This window comes from Lytechinus variegatus, chromosome 3, assembly GCF_018143015.1.
Source record: "Lytechinus variegatus isolate NC3 chromosome 3, Lvar_3.0, whole genome shotgun sequence".
Taxonomy (NCBI): Eukaryota; Metazoa; Echinodermata; class Echinoidea; order Temnopleuroida; family Toxopneustidae; genus Lytechinus; species Lytechinus variegatus.
Window position 1 is genome coordinate 7163082 of NC_054742.1, and position 20328 is coordinate 7183409.

At 35.9% G+C, this 20328-nt stretch overlaps 1 protein-coding gene across 5 annotated transcripts in view; it reads left to right on the top strand.

The window, feature by feature from the left end:
• Positions 1–7587: 7587 nt before the first annotated feature.
• Positions 7588–20328, top strand: part of LOC121410109 (histone deacetylase 6-like) — a 102752-nt gene continuing 90011 nt past the window's right edge. Inside the window, exons 1-3 of one of the 5 annotated variants that reach the window (XM_041601989.1) lie at positions 7588–7755; positions 15993–16131; positions 16739–16876. In XM_041601989.1, coding sequence (XP_041457923.1) covers positions 16009–16131; positions 16739–16876 — 261 coding nt within the window. In that variant the 5' untranslated portion in view covers positions 7588–7755; positions 15993–16008. Of the gene's footprint in view, positions 7756–12668; positions 12690–15992; positions 16132–16738; positions 16877–20328 lie in introns of those variants that run through there. The other 4 variants (XM_041601987.1, XM_041601988.1, XM_041601985.1 and 1 more) reach the window with 4 other exon arrangements.

Genomic DNA, 20328 nt, shown 5'->3' on the forward strand with positions numbered 1-20328 from the left:
ACTGCGAGTGCGTAGAGCGAGCGGAAAATTGAATTTTACAAAATGACCTGAAAGATTTATGTTGACATATTTTGTTGGGAGCTTACAGTGAATGGGTGAGAAAATGTTTAAAACTTGAAGAACGAAAAGCTGTTTTGGAGCACTTTGCAGATTTAGTAAGATGCGCATGACAACATATCTGCACAATTTATCTTCTTTTTTTATTTCTCAAAATTTCGGGGGGGGGGGGCAATTCACTCGGGGCAATTCCCCCGTGCCTCCCTCTTATATAGTGCCGTCACTGGTCCGAGGCGGATGGCATGCAGAGATGGTTATTTATTACCAAACCGCGGGTACACAGAAAGAACATATGACCTCAAAGCAGTTGAGGATAATAAACGAAATATTTTGTGGCAGCACAACATAGCGAATATGGTAAACATTTGTAAAAAGTCGCCAGCGTGCAAGCTAGAAAAAAAAAAAAATTAACCTTTTATGAATAGATTTTGAAATTAAATTCTATGTGATAAAAGCTTTGGAAATTTAGCCAAAGTAAACATTAAGAGACTTTTTACCGGTAAATCTATAGTAGGCGTAAAGCTTTTCGATATCGGTGGATATATAACTTGCCCTTGGTCATGTTGGCTAAGGATTTTTTTGTCTTGATAGCGACCATTAATGCATAAATTTAGCAAGCTTATAATATTATATACGCCATCCACCTTACTTCCCGTTCTTTATATATTTTTTAATCATCGGCAGTCCGGTCGTGTTATTAATTTCTTTTTTTTCTTGTCCCTTTTATTCATATTCTGATTTTTTAATTTAACCTTCGGCTCAACCTTCATTTCACGTTTCTTTTTGCGTCTTTCTCCAATTTTCCCGCCATTCTTGCCTGTGCCATTAATCGAGTCATTTCTTTTGATTTTATATCCATCTATTGATAATCATGCTAATGTATTAGTATTTCAAGATATTTTATACTTTCTCAAATTTTCTTTCGTTCCCTTTACTGCTTTCCTTCCAGTTTCTCTATTGATGTTCTGTCTTCCTGTCCCTTTCTTTTCACTTTTTCACTTTCCCTTTCCTTTTTCCCTTCCCTCTTTTTCTTTCTTTCTTTCTTCCTTTCTTTCTTTCCTCTCTTTCCTCTCTTTCTGATTCTCCCTTTTATCTTTTTCCCGTTTTTTTTTTATTTTGCTCGGTGAAACTCCGCCAGGGGAGCAGCTTGCCCCCCACCTGTTACGCCACTGACTTATATCGTGAACAATTTTATGCGAGCTCGAGAGCGAAGCGCGAGCTGAAAATTTTTGATTTTCCTAATCTTTAACCGTGAATTTTTAGCACTTTCTTTTAAAGCCCTATACGAAGCTATTAGCTGAAAATACTCTAAAGACCAACTTGTTAAACTTCTCCTTCTTCAGAATATTACTCTGCACTGCTGCAAAGTATATATGATGAATATGAACTCCAGTTTTTAAATGGGATTTCTTCAATGTATAGATAAAAGGCTTTTTTACGCTTTTTGGTGCTTTTTTTTAAGTACATTAATTTTGCTCCAACGAAAGTGCTGATAGCTTAAAACAAGCACACGAACCTCCAATTTGTTGAAGTTCGCACCTCTTTCTTAAGTAGGCCCTACTGCATATCTACAACAATGCCAAATTTGTTGAAAATGGCATGGATTTTTACAAGTGCAGCTGTGCATAAATATGTTATATAAATTTCGATTTTGTTTTTTAAAATATGTTTTTGTCGTCTTTCATTATTTATTTTCAAAATCAGAAGCTCTTCCACTCCTTAAAAAAGCAAACGAACAGCAACCCACTGTTGGCACTGTGATTTTACCTGATGTTACCTAGTCTACAAATCTGCAGTGTGTGTACCTCAGCTGATTCAACGAGTCTGCATAGCAGACTATCATACTGAGGCTGCAATGGCTCGCTTCGCTCGCCCTTTCAGGCTGGTTTGCTTCGCAAACCAGTATAGCATATCCCACCCCACGCGAGCCATTCAGAGTCTGCATAGCAGACTATAGATGTTACCCGGGTTGTAATAGGTAATAACGTGGATGTTACAACGGTAACACCAGTGGATAAACAGGGAAATAGTAGATCACTCTTTCCCTGTCGTTACCTGGACTCCATTTACCTATTACCCAGTAATGTATGATGTAACTAATATTTCCAGCGTTTTCATGGTATTACCACCTAATATTACTTATATTACTCCATTTACCAAATATCAATGTGGATCCCATATGGGCTCATTAAAAAGATAATGATTATAGTGTCACTAAGTTAATTGAAGCATATTTTTACAACTCCTTACTGTAAGCCATATCATTTTATCCTATCGTAAAATCCTACATTCTAATCCTTATCCTGTCTAAAGCGAGTTACAAAACTTGACAAATTATGCAATCAAGAATTATTCAACCCTGAAACATTCTTCTAAGATTAAATGTCATAACTATATGAATATTATATAATAATAATTATAATAATATAGGATATTTATATTGCGCACATTTCCACCTTGTTAGGTGCTCAAGGCGCTCCTATATTACCCGGCTAAGCTAGGCGTTCATAGCGCACACAGCTTCTTAAGGAATTACTTCCTACCGGTACCCATTTACCTCACCTGGGTCGAGTGCAGCACATCGTGGATCAGTTTCTTGCTGAAGGAAATTACGCCATGGCTGGGATTCGAACCCACGACCCTCTGTTTCAAAGTCCGAAGACTAATCCACTGGGCCACAACGCTCCACATATTTATATAATTACATGTTTTTCTGAACCTTTTTATGGTACACTCTAAAAACAAGAAATGTTAGTTAACATTTGAAAGGTTGGAGGGTTGACAACATTTTCTAGATGTTGCATTTACCACTTTAAAGGACAAGTCCACCCCAACAAAAACTTGATTTGAATAAAAAGAGAAAAATTCAACAAACATAACACTGAAAATTTCATCAAAATCGGATGTAAAATAAGAAAGTTATGGCATTTTAAAATTTCGCTTATTTTCAACAAAATAATTATATGAACGAGCCAGTTACATCCAAATGAGAGTTGATGACATCACTCACTCACTATTTCTTTTGTATTTTATTATATGAAATATGAAATATTTTATTTTCTCTTCATTGTCATGTGAAATGAACTTTCATTCCTCCCTGAACACGTGGAATTCCATTATTTTAACATTTTGTGCTTCAGGCAAGGGGGTCCTAATCGCCAAATTGGTAAAAATTGACATATTGTATAATTCAAACAATAAAAAACAAAAGAAATAGTGAGTGAGTGACATCATCGACTCTCTCATTTGGATTTAACTGGCTCGTTCATATAACTATTTTGTTGAAAATAAGCGAAACTTTGAAGTGTCATAACTTTCCTATTTTACATCCGATTTTGATGAAATTTTCAGCATTGTGCTTGTCTGATTTTTCTCTATTGATTAAAATCAACATTTTTCTGAGGTGGACTTGACCTTTAAATGATTCTACCCAACACTTAAAATGTTGGATTCAGCTTTAGGCCTAGACAAGGTTCGATGTAACATGTGGAAAAGGTTGTCACTTCTCCAACCTTTAAAATGTTGATTTAACATTCGAATTTTTAGAGTGTAGATTGTAGAATCATGGCATAAACATAAGCACATTAATTATTTTATAGCTATATTAGCTTTAAAAAATGGTCATTAATTGTTGTAATGAATAAGTCCATATTAACCATTACCCCCTATCAACCTCTTGTAAAATTTTGGTTTCATCAGGGTGATACAGTATTTTGGGGGGGAATTCAAGATTTAGCTGCATTGCTATGTGAGATTACTGTTTAAGTTTGCAGTGTATTAACCAATCATAGCCATTATCCTTATTACCCCTCATCACCCACATTGACCCAGTTGTAACTCGGTATGTGGGTTTCTTCGGGGTGATAACAGTATTTTTATTGTGTATTTCTCGAGACATTTTAGTTAACTTCAAAGCTCAACAGAAAAAAATCAAGCACATGAACCCATGTTATTTATTGCATAATTGGAATATTTAGGTGCTAAGTCTATGCAAAATTTGGTGAAAATGACATGGATTTCATTTTAGCTCTGGATCGTCCTTATAAGAATTGTTTTTCTTTTTCTCTGCTTCTCCCCTCACCCAGTGGCGTACCTCAGATTTTCCAAAGGGGGGGGGCAAACTCGTCCGCCAATAAATTTGAGCTAATTTGACAAGCAAAAAAAATCTTCAACTTCAACCGCAAGTAAAGGACATTTCGCACCAGAAAAAAAATGACAAGCAAAAAAAAGTCTGCCCCTTCTCCCTTCACTGCTAGGCTAGTGCCCTCCCCCATTTTTTGTACCGCCATGTGAGAGAGCGGCTACCCTGAATCTTAAAAATCCAACATTTTAAGGACTTATGTAAGTGGGATCTATAGAGAGGATACGTAACTCACTAATCAAATGCATGCAAGCATATAGCGCAAGCTGATGAGCCCTTTTTGTGAAGCCGGATGCACATCTCGCTAAACAGATCGACTTGCATATAAATCGTGAACACGCATTGTTTTTGTTGGTGGATATCGTAAAAACACATTTTAATTCACTGAGCCGCATAGGACTATTGGAGGACAGGACATCTAATTGGCGCCATCTAATTAATTAAAAATGAATTTGCCAGTTGACACCCCATTATGAGTCCCCCCGCCCCCCTCCCCCTTTGAAACATGAATTTGTCAACATCAGATTGGCGCTCAAAAGGTCGGACATGCGCATTTCCTCGATCATCCCTCCACCCTGAGTTTAAGGTCAATTTAATTGGTGCCCCCGGTCATTTCAGGTCAGTTCGGCGCCCAACCCCAGGGACCTGGGAAGCGGGGGTGCTGGGGGTGCTGCGTGTATTATTTTCCATAGGCAGCACCCCCACGAAATCAGGTTACCTCTGTATATTTTTTAATATGTTATAATGTACATAATTATCACATCCTAAAACGCAAATTATTTACATAGTGTTTCGCATATTCCAATAACATCACTCCTATCATGCCTATAACGTACGCGACTCAATCAAGCTCCGGCACCCCGATACAGACGTGGTCGCGCGTGATACGTAAAACCATAGTTTACACACTACTCGATAGCAGGGAGAGACATGGGTGTGGCTGGACTTGAAACTTCCCGGTTTATGTCGAATTAAGTGTTTGCGCGCCCGAACGCCCGTGTTTTGTATAAACTATTACAAGTCAAACAATAGAAATCAAATTTCAGTCTTTTTCACCCTGCCCCCATGGTCCTGGGAAGCGGGGGTGCAGGGAGGGGGGCTGGGGGTTAAGCACACCCCCCCAAATTTGGGGGTGCTGCATGTCATTTTCCATAGGCAGCACCTCCTGGAAAGCTAGTGGTTGGTATGATAAATGACAGTAATGTAATGAAAATGAACGACGTTTTGTAGAACCCCCCCCCCTTCAGAATTTTCCGACACAGTACTTAAAATTGTGTTTCACCCTTTTTCAGATCGGAATATTAAATATTTTCTGCTCGCGCTTCGCGCTTGCATTATTGATTTTTATGATAAAAAATGTTCTTAGAATGCCCAGATAGTAGGTCTGTCTCTAAACACGCGCACGCATGTTTATTCAGATACGTAGCTCTTTTTTTTGGGGGGGGGGTACTCCAGGCTGAAAATATTTATATCAAATACTTTTTATCAAAATAAATAAACTTTATGAAAATCTGATAACAAACAGTTCAGTTATTTAATTCTAAATTTCAGCAATATTTTATGAAAATGGTGATATGCATGTCATCATGAATATTTAATAGGTGGGTTGACATGGGCGGAAATCTGTCCCCAAAGGTAGAGGGGACCAGGGCCCGGAGAATTTGACAAGCAAAAAAAAGAAGGTTATCACCCTAAATGTTAAATCATTTTAACCCTAACAGAATTTGACAAGCCCCCCCTAAAAAAAGGTTTTCACCCAAAATGTAAGGTCATTTAGTAAAAAATACATGTATTATTTCGATTGTGAAGTGATGTATTTTTCTCCATAATGAAAGACCCCAAATAGGAGGGGAACATTTGATATTGTGTCCCCCTGTCCCCTGTGGGATTTCCGCCCATGTGGGTTGAAGATGTCGCATTGCCACTATCCTGTTTCTTGTGTTATATATGGAATCAACATTATTCCAATTTTTTTCAAACCAGTGTGAATGATATGTCTCCCTTATAATGAAATAAGTTGCAGCAAATAATATCTAATTGACTAAATCAGTTGTCAATTCAACTGTTTTTGGTTCTTGAAGGGAAACTATTGAATAAACCTAATTCTATATAATGAAATACAGAAGAACAAGTGGGGATATGACATCATCAGTTTGCTCATTGGATATTGATGAAGACATGCTTAAAACTGTTTCACTGGAATAATGCTAATCTTTAAAATGCAATAACTTTGATTTCCTTGTCGGATTTTGATCAAATCTTTATTCTTATAAATTCATCAATTGTATATAGTTATATAAGCTACCTATTCTGTTCATAATTAGAAAAGTGCATAGAATGTCTCGTTTTTGGTGTGAAATCTCAATTTTGTTTCCGCTCGCGCTTCGCATCAATATTGTATAGTTGTATACCTATCCTGTTCCTGATTAGAAACGTGCTTAAGATGTCCCTAAATAGGTCTGAAATTTCATTTTTTTTATTTCTGCTCGCGCTTCGCGCTCGCATCATTTGAATAGTCATATACCTATCCTCTTCATAATTAGAAAAGTGCTTAGAATGTCTCGTTTTTTTTGTCTGAAATCTCAATTTTGTTTCTGATTGTGCTTCGCGCTCGCATCAAATGCATAGTTAGATACCTATCCTGATCATGCTACAAAAAGTGCTTAAAATGTCCAGTATTTAGGTCGGAATGTCAAAATTTTCAGCTCGCACTTGCATTATTTGATTGTTGATATATGTATCGTCTTAATGGGTAACTGCAAACAGTCCTAACACGTCCCTTTCGATCAGGCCATAGCGTATATGAAATATATCTGCTCGCGCTGATCACGTTCGCAGTTATTTGTTACATCCGCATCTTGTTCAGGACCACAAACATTGTTCAAAATGTTCAATTTTCAGGACAAAATACATGAATTCCCCCTCCCAAAAGCTCGCGCTTCGCGCTCGAGTTCTCTAATTATACATCTATGTTCTTTGGAAGAAAGCTAAGAAGTAACTGTCATTGTAATATACATATATATATTATTCAACCTATTCAATCTATATATATATATATATATATATAGATATATATATATACATATATATATGTGTGTGTGTGTGTGCCCTTATAGAGGTGTGTGAGGGTGTGTGTGTGTAATTATGGAAATCAATCCCCCCCACCGTTGAGGAGAGCTTTCAGCACCCTCACTGAAAAAATCGTTCCCAGGTCCCTGCGGCCAACCCCAGTCAATTCAGCATCTTCCGCCAGGTTCGAACTTAATTTGATCATCAATTTGGCGCCCCCTCTTGAGTTCGAACATCAATTTGCCCCCCCCCCCCTCGAGCTCGGCCCCTTCCCTCTCATCCATTTCACTTTTTTATTTGTCAATAAAACTGTACTACCGATGGCGCTAGACATAAAATAAGACGGCGGGGACTTTGCATTTTATTATCTGCCGCACGCTGCAGCAGAATCGATTTGATCGGATCCTCTATCTTCGTTAAAAAATATAAACAAACATTCTGGTACAGGTAGGTGAGTATTCAACCAGGAATTTCGGGATTTGTATACGGTATGTAAATTTTGGCCATGTCTGTTTTAATTAGATCTGTCTTTCCTGATGACCCAATTAGTTCACTCGTAGTCTCTACAACTGTTTTCTACCCCGGCGCTCCCAGGCGATGGTTCGTGTAGCTAGGCTCCAGGCATTTCACTACCGCTACTCTCCGCTACAGTCCGGGCACGTAAGCGCTAGCGGAGGGTAGCGGTAGTGAAGTGTAGTGGAGCGAGCCTACACGAACAGTATTCAGTAAATTCGCCTTGCCTAGGCAGGAGGCTCTACTTTACCAACCTACTAGAGTCGAGAGTAAAAATCATTTACTAACGTGTGCTTATTCTCCACGGAGCCGGGATTGCGTCTCATCATGTACGTGTACTGCGAAAAAAATTGAAATTTTCGCCCCCGACGCCAGCCCCGAGAATATACTAGACAGTTGGCAGCCGTCTGTTTCGAGGAGATTTTAAAAAAATAATTTCTCCTCGTACACAGACGGCTCGCTATCATGCAGCCACCATTAGGGGACTTGCAATGCAAAATCCCCCCGTCGGGGCGGCTCTTCAATTTTTGTCTTTAATGAATAAAAATTTTGAAAATTAATCATTTAATGCCATAAAAAATAATGCAAATTAATATTCCCTCTGGCATCAAAAATAGAGACCTCGGTTGCCAAAAAACGTAGAAAAATCAAGTTTAAAGGAACAAAAATAGAGACCTCGGCTGTCGCGCAAATTCACTTCCCCGTTTCCGACCTTAAGTACGGTACATAAACATATGGCCATTGAGTCCCCTGTACAGATCGCGCTAGAACTTCGGTCTCTATTTGGTGAGGGAAGCCAACGGAGTTCAGCTGAACAACCAACATAACAAAGACCGAAGCTTTTGGTCTAAGCCAATACTATAGGCCAGGGCTCGAATTAAGAATTTAAAGGGGCAAGGCCATTTTTTAAAAGGGCACTTAAGGGAAAGGGCAAGCAGTTTTCACTTTATGGGACATCCAAGGCCACCAAAAAAAGGGCATCAATAATAAATGCACTTTTCAATGGGGCACATGCACTGGATTACCGCAGGGCACCAAGGCCACAGCAAAAAAGGGCAGTTATTTTGGCCTTAAGTCTACAAATATTTGAAAGGGCATCAAGGCTATTTCTGAGGGCATCTAAGGCCATGGCCTTTGATGGCCTTGGATTAATTCGAGCCCTGATAGGCTATAGGCCCTAGACAGTGATATTACCGACCGGCCTGGTATTACAGAACAGGCACATCATAAGCGTCAGAAAATAATTTCATGTGCTCAAAACTTTGCAACATCCTTCCAAAGGGAACTTGAATAGAAAGACTTTGAAAAATGGTCAAAAACACATTTTCAAAGTCTTAATATTCTAAAAATAATAAAATACGGTCAAAATAGCTCATCGCTTTGACAGTGATTTTGTTGTTTTCTCAATTTTTCCCATAGAAAATACATGTTCGGTAATACAATACCTTTTTCAAGTGACCAAGATATTTCACATGCGAAGAGGGGTCCGATTGGAAGCTGATATGAGTAATATGACGAATTTTGTGCATAATGCCTATGTACGTACTGATTTTCCCATGAATATTATTAACATGTTCTTTCCAATTTAGTCTTTCGTCGATTATTACACCTAAAAATTTTATGCTGTGAACATTTTTGATTTCAGTATTATCTATTTTAACTGTGAAGTTGGAAACAGAATGTTTTTTTAATGAAAGGAATATTATGTACTTGGTTTTTAACAGGGTTGGGCGGTAAATACCAGTAGCAGTAATTACCGGTGGTAAATACCGGTAAATACCGTCCGGTAAATAAGATGGGCGTCCGGTAAATATGTAAAAAACGGGAAATATGATTTATAATTTTTTTTCAATAATTTTAGTTGTTTTTAACCTCAACAAGTGAAAATAAGTGTTCTGAAATAATTAGAATCACAAAACTCATAGTAGAAACACACAAACAGATAAAATCCATACTGCATACATGTACCCAAACACACATAGGATCTAAGTCCACACATACGTACACAAACTCAAATTATGTTCCTGGAAATTGAATAATCATATTAAAACATATTTCTCCCGGGGTTTAACTTTTTCCTTTAACCCTAAATCTCCCAGGGTATTTTTATTCTTGTCATTCCGGGGGGGGGGGGGGGGGGGGATAAGATCTCAGCCGCGAATTGTGCCATCACAAAAATTTGCATGATGGTAGAGAATGACCCCGGGGGGGGGGGCACTCAGTATATAATGCATAGTGGGTATGTGCCGCGGAGGGGACCCCCATTTTCACACTCAAATTTCCTTTCCAAGGCATAGCATTTTTGCCTTGTTGAGAAAAAGAACAAAGAAAGCCGCTCCAAGGCATAGCATTTTCTTCTTATCGAGAAAAAAGAAGAGAGAAATCCGCTCCAAAGCTTCGCAAATTTTTCGTTACGCCGCTCCGATCGCATTGAATGAGCTGCAATTTTGGTGAAAAGCGGCCGCAGAGCTCCCCGGCGGAGGCCGCGCTAGCTGCATCATGCACGCATGACCGTTCCATAGGGATGCATACGCACTCACACGCTGGCGATCCGTTCCAAGGACCCCCGTTTTCACAAACATTTGTCGTTCTGAAGCCCGTTCCGAGGACCCTCCTTTTTACATTAAGCTCGCTCCAAGGCCCCCGTTTTTTGTCTCGCCCGCGGCACACCCCCACCACTTTTCTGGTCGAGTGCCCCCCCCGGGAGAATGACGTAATCTACGCAGTTGCATTGGTAAATTTCACTGAATTCATATACATGTATTCTTATTTTAATTTATTCATGAAATCATACTTTTTGCTCTGATTCACTAAACTAGTCTAGAATGCAATTTTTTGCTGAAAATATTCTTTATAGCATTCCTAACAATTGTGAATGAAGAAAATTTTGGTACCAAGACCGATTTCTTATGTATTTTATTGTTTTTTAAATTTCTCTTGTATTTCTTTGTTTTTTATTGTTTTTTCAATGGAAATCGTTCCAGACTTAATTCTGATCATTAACAAGCAAAGTTAATTAAGTTTAATCAGTAAAAAAGAAATAATGATACATTTATGAATTTTGGCTAAATACACAATTTGCATTGGATTTGTACATGAAATCACGTTTATGAGCAATTTTGGGTCTGACATGCACTTACATAATTTTGCGTAATGTCGTCACCGTGTACCCGGGCGTCACAAATTTGGTATCAAAATATGTGTGAGACTTGAAAGTAAAAAGTCAGTGAGCAGCGAGGTCAAAAAATTTTGCGCAGCAGATATACAGCGAAAATTGTCGAGGGGGGGCATTATGCCCCCCCCCGAAGGAATTAGGGTTAAGAAATATGAAATGAATTCAATAACAACATAATTGGCATACTTTTAGCTACTGCATGTTTCATGGGAAATGTAAAATAAATAACTTGTACAGTTTGTCATATTCATATTGATTGAAAGCTATTGTTAACAAATCAATCTTGGAGCATGCTCCATTGTTTCCCTTTACAATAGCTTCTTCTCTTTTTAATCAGTCACAGTGAGATCAACAAAATTTCAAAAGAACGTCTGGTGCACATTGAGACAAGGATATCCTCGATATACATGTACATGTATGACTAAGGAGATGGTATGATGAAGAAAGATATAGCAGAGATACAATGTAGTGACATCAATGAGGATGACAGAGAAATTAAAGAATCTAAATTAGATGTATATTTGGGATCTTTTTAGTATTTTATTTTTTCCAGCATTTCATGATAACAGACATAGATAACACCCAAACACAAACATAAACACACACACAAACACACACACTCACACAAATGGTACACACCAGAGCAACCATACTGGTCACCTTTCTTTTTATATTCAAAATTTGACAATCCCTATAGAAAACTGAGTGGAAAATTATATTTCCCAGTATTTCCCGGTGAAAAGTGGTAAATACCGGAAAAAAGCGGTAAATACCGGTAAATACCGCTTATTTCCCGGCGTCCGGGAAATAAGCCTCCGAAGCGGGAAATATGCTAACCCTGGTTTTTAATATTTATATCAATCATCAATTTATTTGCTTTAAGCCAATTTCAATGGACAAAAGTTCACTATTGGCTAATTCAATCAATTTTAGTTCATTTTTTTATGTGACAATATAATATTAGTATCATCTGCATGTACAGTACAAATTTTAACGTTTTAGAGGAATAGATTAAATATTAACATGAATTAAAGACAACAAAGGACCTAGTATACTTCCTTGCGGGACACTGCATGTTATTGGCAAAATATTAGATTTAATTTTATTTAAAAAAGTAAAGTGTTTGCGACTTTGCGATCATAAAGGAATTGAAATCAGTTATATGCAACACCTCTGATGCCGTAATGCCTAAGCTTGTATAGTATTACACTGTGGTTGAGTGAGTCAAAGGCTTTGCTGCTCAGCAAGGTCAACAAAGATAGCCATGTGAATTTATTTTGTGTCGGGAGAATGTATGATATGTTGTATTAGTGTACACTAAAGCCTTTTCTGTAGAGTAGGACTGGCGGAAACCAAATTGTTCATGTATTAGAATGTTATGCATTAAGTGGATGTAAAGTCTTATAAACGACGCGCTCAAGGATCATGGAGAATGTAGGCAATAGGGATATTGGGCGGTTATTATCAGCGAGGTGCTTTTTTGTCTTTTTTATATTATACAAAGATAACTTTTGCTGTTTTAAAATCATGGGGTACAGTACCTGTTGAAATTGAAAGATTGAATATGACAGTTAAAGGATAAGCTGTACCATGAATTATTTTCTTTGTAAGTGTAGCATTTATATCATCATGACCACATGACACTGTATTCTTCATATCATGAATGATATTTATATTTTTTTCAGATTCACTTGTAGGAAGTAGAAACAGTGAGTTGAAAGACTTATTATTAAGGTATTCATGAAAACTTTTACTTGATTTGTTAATCTTTTTTGATATAGTTGATCCTATGCTTGAAAAATAAGAAATAAACATGTAAGCCATTTCACCTTCATCATCAATATGTTTGTTATGACTATCAAGTTATTGGGGTAGTTTCAAAGTAGTTTTATTCCCCATAATTTCTTTAATATTTTTCCAAGTCTTGGTATTCTTTACAATGTTTGTCAGTATTCGTGAGTAAAATTCTTTTTTGCTAGAACGTATGATGTTTTTCAGTATATTTCTATATTTCTTGTACCTCCATTCATTATTTACAGAAGATCTGCTAAGAAACTACTAAAAAGTTTTTTTTGCAATGCATTTCAAAATACCTTTTCATGTGATCCAAGGTTTCTTTGGTATATCATTTAATGTATATGATATTTTTTGGAATGTTTTTTGTACAAGAGTGTAAAAGTTTTGATAAAATTTGAACATGCAATATTAGGGTCAATCGCCTTTTCAACCCTTGACCAATCCACAACGGGTCATAAAAAGATTAATTAACTTCTGTAGATGCATAGTGATCTATATTTTTTGTAGTATTAATAAGATTAAATGCTTTAGTGAAATAAAAAAATACATGTCGGTAAATGATCGGAAACATCAGAAAAAATATATGATTATAATGTGATAAGAGGAAATTAATTTAAGAGTAATTTACAATGATGGGGTCATGATGCTCCAAAACCTTTTTTTTTGTTGGTTGATTACGCTTCTGACAATAGTGTTGAACTGGATATATCTGATTAATGATTATCATTATTAATACCAACTTTTCAAAATTACGCTGACCTGTCGGCGTACAGCTGTAACTCAAATAAAAACTATTGTGATTTTTTTTGGGGGACTTAGTAAATAGAATTAAGAAATGGGAAACGCATCTAGAGAGGAATTGAAAATGATGCAGTTATTGATTGAATTAATTAAAGAGAGGGAGCCAGGGAAGCGAGTGTTGAGATGGAGAGAGTGATGGCAGGAAACTTTATCAAACAGTTAGCCTACAGCCTTGCATACATGTATGCAAGGAATTTAGACAGATATAAAACTACCAATGAGCTCAATTAAGGTTGTGGATATCATTAGCGCCACCATCGATTTTTGTTTTATTCTGTGAAAGAGGACGTACATTAGAATGCAAAGCCACTTTCCAGGCCGAGGTAAGCGATTTTGCTCTTTTGTATGTGTTTTTTTATATTAAAAAACATTGAATATATAAAATGATAGCCACTCACCAGGAAGAGCCACGCTGAGGAGTAAAAATGTGTTTCGGCAAATATTATTTCTGTAGTGTAATGAAGCGATGTTTGCCGACTTCTTCAAAATCCTGACCCAAACACTGTTCGGTGTGCGAGGTAACCTCGCAATCATAAGAGTGGTCTAAAGTGTTACGCAAAGTCAGTTTCAGTGTTCTGTCTTCCCATTGTAGAGTCTTTCATTCACTCAGATGTTGAAAAGTATAGGGGAAGGCGGGGTAAGTTGTGACACTTTTTTGCATTTTGCATGTTAGAATTGGTATGACTAGTAATATTGTAGAAATAAGTAACTTGCCTTTAAATTTGATTCTTGGGAAATCTTTTTCACCTATATAACTTTCTACCCCCACACTGAAAGTCATTGTGACCTTTGAAAAAAAAAGATGTCAAATGGCTCAACTTGCCCCATCTGTGGGGTAAGTTGTGCCACTGTCTGGGGTAAGTTGAACCACAAAAACTATGTACAAAATGTATGCGGGAAGAACCAGGATGTCAATTTTTCATTTAAAGTATTTTCACTTGCTAATTCTCTGTAAATACTAACATCTTCTAAAAGTAAATGAACTGTCATGTGAACTAGCTCCTTTCTTTCTGCATATCAATGGCTTTTTACATTTTTTCATTTTTTTATTATACATCACCAAAAGAATTACTATGGCTCAACTTGCCCCATGTTGATTTGGCTTAAATTACCCCAGTCCAAACCTATTGCGATATTTTCACACCCACACATTTCTTCTGCATTCATCATGTAAAAGACTATGACAAGAATGAGAATCCATACCTGGACTAACAATATTGTTCTTATTTTAATAATATATATAAAGATGTGAGTGGGTAAAAAGCACTTATCTATTTTACACCCTTTTTTACTTTTTTGGCTGAAATTTGTATTTTTCCCTCTACAAAATTACTTTTGTAATATAACACCATCACAACTTCTGACTCATTCATTATTAGCCTTGGGGTGGTGGCTCAACTTGCCCCATGCTCAACTTACCCCGCCTTCCCCTACCGTTAGTTTACAAACGAACAAAGCTTGCACTGCTGTTTTCGTTCAAATCGTGTAGTCTTTTTTTGTTGTTTTTTTACTTGTTGCTGCTAAGTAATAAATTGATTTTCAAAAGTGCCAATATTAACTGGTGCCCACATTTCAGTTGCAATGCTTGATTTAGACAGTTATAATTATAAAACTACCATGGTGCTGAATTAAGGTTATGGACTTAATTAATGCCACCATTAGAAACCCTAGCTGTCTGGAGAAGCAACAAATGGAACACCGGGTTGTAATATAAGTTATAACTTTGTCTTCCCAATAAATAGCTAAATAATGGGTCCTGACAGTTTTTGTCTAGATCTGCTCTGATCTAATGGTTGATTTAAAATAGATACTGAATTTTCAGCACAGTCATTTGACTCCGTTCCTAGTTGTTACATTTATTCATCGTACGCCAAGTCCTATGCACAAGGCTGATTGGTTTTCCTCATCTATATTTGTAGAAAGAAAAATTTTGTGCAATCGATTTCTGTATTTTTCTCCAATAAATGGCCTCACAAAAATGCTTATTATACCAGATTTTGCACCCCAAATCTAACGTTTATTCCCTAGAGGAAACAGGAAAAAATATAGAAATCTTTTTCTTCATGTGTTTATGGACATTGAAATGACTGGCTTTAGGTAGACTTCAAGGTTTACCAATTTGTTGTATGTCTGAACGTGATGCAAATCTCGACAAGAGCAGAATCTTCTGAGCTTGCAACTGCAAGCAATATATTTTGTTAAATGTAAATATTTAGCATGTCCAGCCAAATTTCTTTCCAACATATATAGAATGCTCTTACTGTACTACATGTAACATTATTTCTGATTGACTGAATCTGTATCACAGCATTTCATTTGTAAGTACATGTAGATGAATTTCAAGTGTTCAAGGATTACATTGTCAAAATATTGTTGTTTATACATTATATTGTGTTAATACATTATATTGTGTTAATACAATATTATTATCTAACTCAGGGGAGGGAGATTTGAGATGGCTGATGCTGATCTAATGCAAGAGGTCTCTCTTAAGAAGGAATCCACAGAGAGAAGAAAAGAATCTGAAAAATCTTCATCTCTAACTCCGACAGGCACTCAGGAAACAAAGTCAATCCAGGTAAGAATATATATGCCTTCATCATAAGACTTCTTGCTGAAAACAATTTAGCTGATGTCATTATGTGTGAGAGTAGATTTTTTTGTTATCTGGATATTATTTTGTACAGTCCATTGCAACATTTTTGTTTCTCACCATTGTTTGTTACATATTCAAGTGTTTATTTGCTTGATTCTCATTTTTTAAAACAAATATTTAAACTTTGCATCTATGGGAGTGAATGTGCTACAATTTAGTTCTTTTAACCACAGAAAACTTATTAAAATGTTGACCTTCCAAGTGTGTACATGTATTTCTGTTGAGGTAAGATTCAGTTTTTGAAGACCGAAATGGTGTGCATGGCAGGAAAACAAAATTTGATAAAAATAAGACAAGGAGTAAAAAAGTTATGGCTCTTTAATGTATGAGGTAACTGGAACATTTCAAATTTGCAAAATGTTTATTTATCCTCATAATCACAAAAGAAAAATACATTTAGTTGTATTATTGGTATAAATGGTCTGTACCATACATCACATTGACCAAAAAGAAGTTCCTACAGAAAAGTGCTTACAACTTTACAACTTATTTTCTGGTTTGATTCCCCTTTATATTTTTCCTCTATCAGAATGATAGTGGAGGCAGAAAAAAATCAAAGAAAGCAGCTAGGAATGATCAAAGAGCAGCTCTTCGAGCAGCAAAGAAGAAAGGAAGAAAAAAAGAGGAACACGTAGATGGGGATGTTGCTGTTCAAATGACTGGTTTGGTAAGTCAGCTGAAACTTCTTCTTACATCTCTTTTTCAAAATGAACTGCAATTTTGTAACAATTTGATAAAGTCATCACAAATTTTGTGATTTTGGTGTAAAGGTAGAAATTTATATAAAGTGAATATAATTGTTTCACAATTAATTTGATTTATTGATTATTTTGTTCATTTCATTTATATGCAATACCTATATTATTTGTTATACAGTACTTTTTTATCACTCAATTTTCTATTCTTAATATCAGATTATTAAGTACAGGAGATATTCATTTTTTTCCTTTATTAAATTGATTTTGTTTTTCATATAAAAATATTTTGTTTTCATTCTTTACTTGTTATGATTGTGCTTGTGTGTGGAATGAATGAATTACACAAATGCAACTATTTTGTTGTTTTTTTTATTACTAATTTCAATTGTTAGTAATTTAAACTTAAAGATCCTAGATAGGGGAAGGCGGGGTAAGTTGTGACAGTTTTTGCTTTTTGCATGTTAGAATTGATATGATTACTAATCTTGTCGAAATAAGTACCTTGCCTTGAAATTCAATTCTTCTGAAATATTTTCCACTTATATACAGTGCGTATCAAAAAAAAGTTTACACTTTGAAAAATCCCTGGGAATTAAAAAATATACAACATGTGGGTAATTTTTTCACATATAATTATGGGTTTGGGTCTCATCTATCCAATGAAAGTAAAGGTTTTGACAGAATGTTACACTTGAGTGAGCGCTGTCCATTTTTGTAAAGCTCGCAGAAATCTGTTTGCGCAGAAATGCTTGTTTTCACGCTGTGTCAAGGGGAAAGGGCGAAATCAAACTAAACCTGCGAAGCATTTCTCATAAATTTCCCTAGCACTTTTAGCCAATTGAAATAAAATGGATACATTTAGGCATTTTGTAACAATTTTGCCGCCCAAATTTGAAATTTTAACACAACCTTTACCCCTTTTGTGCCAGCTAGATCTGAGGACATAACTGAATCTGAACAAAATTTTATATCAGACATCTCCAGCATTTTTTACTAAGTTTTTATCATTTGAAGTTGGTTTACATTTCATTTTTCATTTAATACTTGTTTCTCCACACTTTTCCCAAGCTTGGCAATGATTAACAAAATGAAAATCAAGCCTAAGCCATTTCATGTAAATCACAGCTCAGTGTAAAGCAAATATCGTCACGATGGACTCGGTGTGTGGGGGAGTGGGGTGGGGCGCAATGCACTCTTCGAACTGTTTTGGGCAAGGAAACAATTTTAAAAAGGTAAAAGATATCTTCAAATCAATTTTACTAGCTAATTTCCACGTGTTCTTCATGATTAAGGTCTACTTTTATTCGCATAACTATTTCAAAGTTCTGCGCAAATCATTTTTCACCAACTTTTCAAAAGTAAGTGGTGCTCACTCAAGCGGAAATATTTTTCGACAGTTATATCGTCACTTGCTTAAATGGATCTGTACCAATGCTAAAATGTGGAAACATCGTCAGGATATTACAAATATATAATTTTACACGATTTTTTCTAAGTGTAAACTTTTTTTTGATACGCACTGTATAACTCTCTATCCCCACACTGAAAGTCATTGTGACCTTTGAAAAAAACAATGTAAAATGGCTCAACTTGCCCCATATATGGGGTAAGTTTTAGCCACCTTCTGGGGTAAGTTGAGCCACAAAAACTATGTACAAAATGTATGAGGGGAGAACCAGCATGTCAATTTTTTGTTTAAAGTCTTTTTACTTGCTAATTCTCTATAAATACTAACATCCTTTAAAAGGAAAAGAGCAATCATGTAAATTTACTCCTTTCAGCCAGCATTTCAATCGATTTTTATGGTTTGTTTGTTTTTTAAGATACATTACCATAGGAATTACCATGGCTCAACTTGCCCCATGCTGTTTGGCTCAACTTACCCCAGTCCGAACTTAGTGCGATAATTTTGTATCCACACATTTATTATGCATCCATCATATAAAAGACTATGACAAGAATGAAGATCCATACCTGGACTAATAATGTTGTTATCATGTATTTATTATATTTAAAGATGTGTGTGTTTATAAAGCACTTATCTATTTCACACTCTTTTTTACTTTTTTGGCTGAAATTCTTATTTTACCCTCTAAAAAACTACTTTTTGTTTCAAAGTTGAAAACAATGTGGTGGGGTTAGGGGTTATGCTATGGGTCATCAATACATGACACCACCACAATGTCTGACTCATTCATTACTGGCCTGGGCCTGGTGGCTCAACTTGCCCCTATGCTCAAGTTACCCCACCTTCCCCTACATTGTTTGATGAAAAATTACTGACATTATTTTTGGAAGAAAAGAGTCATTATGACCCATAAAAAAATGGGAATTTGTACATTTGCTCGTATATGATGTTACAAATGAAGAAATTGAAATTCTAATAACCTTTACCAATATTTTTTTATCTTTTTTATTGTATTTTTACATAAAATTTTCTTCAGGTTGAACTTCCACTTTAATGGTTTTTACAAACAACAATTGCATACTCCCTTTAAATTCTGTGTCAAGTAATGTAGGACTGAGATAAGCATAATACCGGTAGGCTAGACTGGGAGTTGTTGACAAAGCAAAGCACAGATCTACATTTCGCTTGAAGGGTGAATGTAGTCACATTATTAGGCTAGCATTCCTGCACAATGGATCCAACAGGGAAAGTCAGGATTCTCTTCAAAAGCTGAAGTAAGATTGATTTTGGGTTAATACTGATATTATAAGCAGATTATTGACTTGGATCAATTGGAATTTTTGTTTGGATTTATTTTATTCCTGTATCATTATTTTTTGCTCTACACTTGTGATACTATATCTTTTCACTTTTCTGTTATTGTTATTTTATATTTGACATGTACAGTAGTCTACTGTGATATGTATTGCCAGGTCATTCTCTTATTTAGCCCTGTAGCCTCACATTCTTCCATGATTTCTGTTAATATTTGAAAAGTATATGTACATGCAGTAGCATGGATGGTTGGCCATTGTATCACATAAGTACATGTACTTGGTAAAAAATGCTTTAGCTAGGTAATTTAAAGAAATGATGTTTAACATCTTATTCAATTTGCATTAATATTCTGTTATATCTTGCATTGTTTTTGTTTGTTAAATTATTAAAACATTAACATGGATGGCTGATCATTTGCACCATGTAGGGGCATGGACACCAGTGATGCTTTAGTTTGAAAAAAAATAGAGTTTCAAACACCCATGTTATTAAAATCTGATACTCAATCATTTGTAATTTGCATTAATTAATATTTGGAAATGCCTAAACCATTCCTTAATTTCTTTGAATATTATTTGAGGAATGACAGGAATGGCTGGCCATTACCATACATACTTGTAGTTGTATGCTTGGTGGACAGTGATGCTTTGGCTTGAATGTCAACTTATTTGTCGAACACCATAGCATAAACATCTG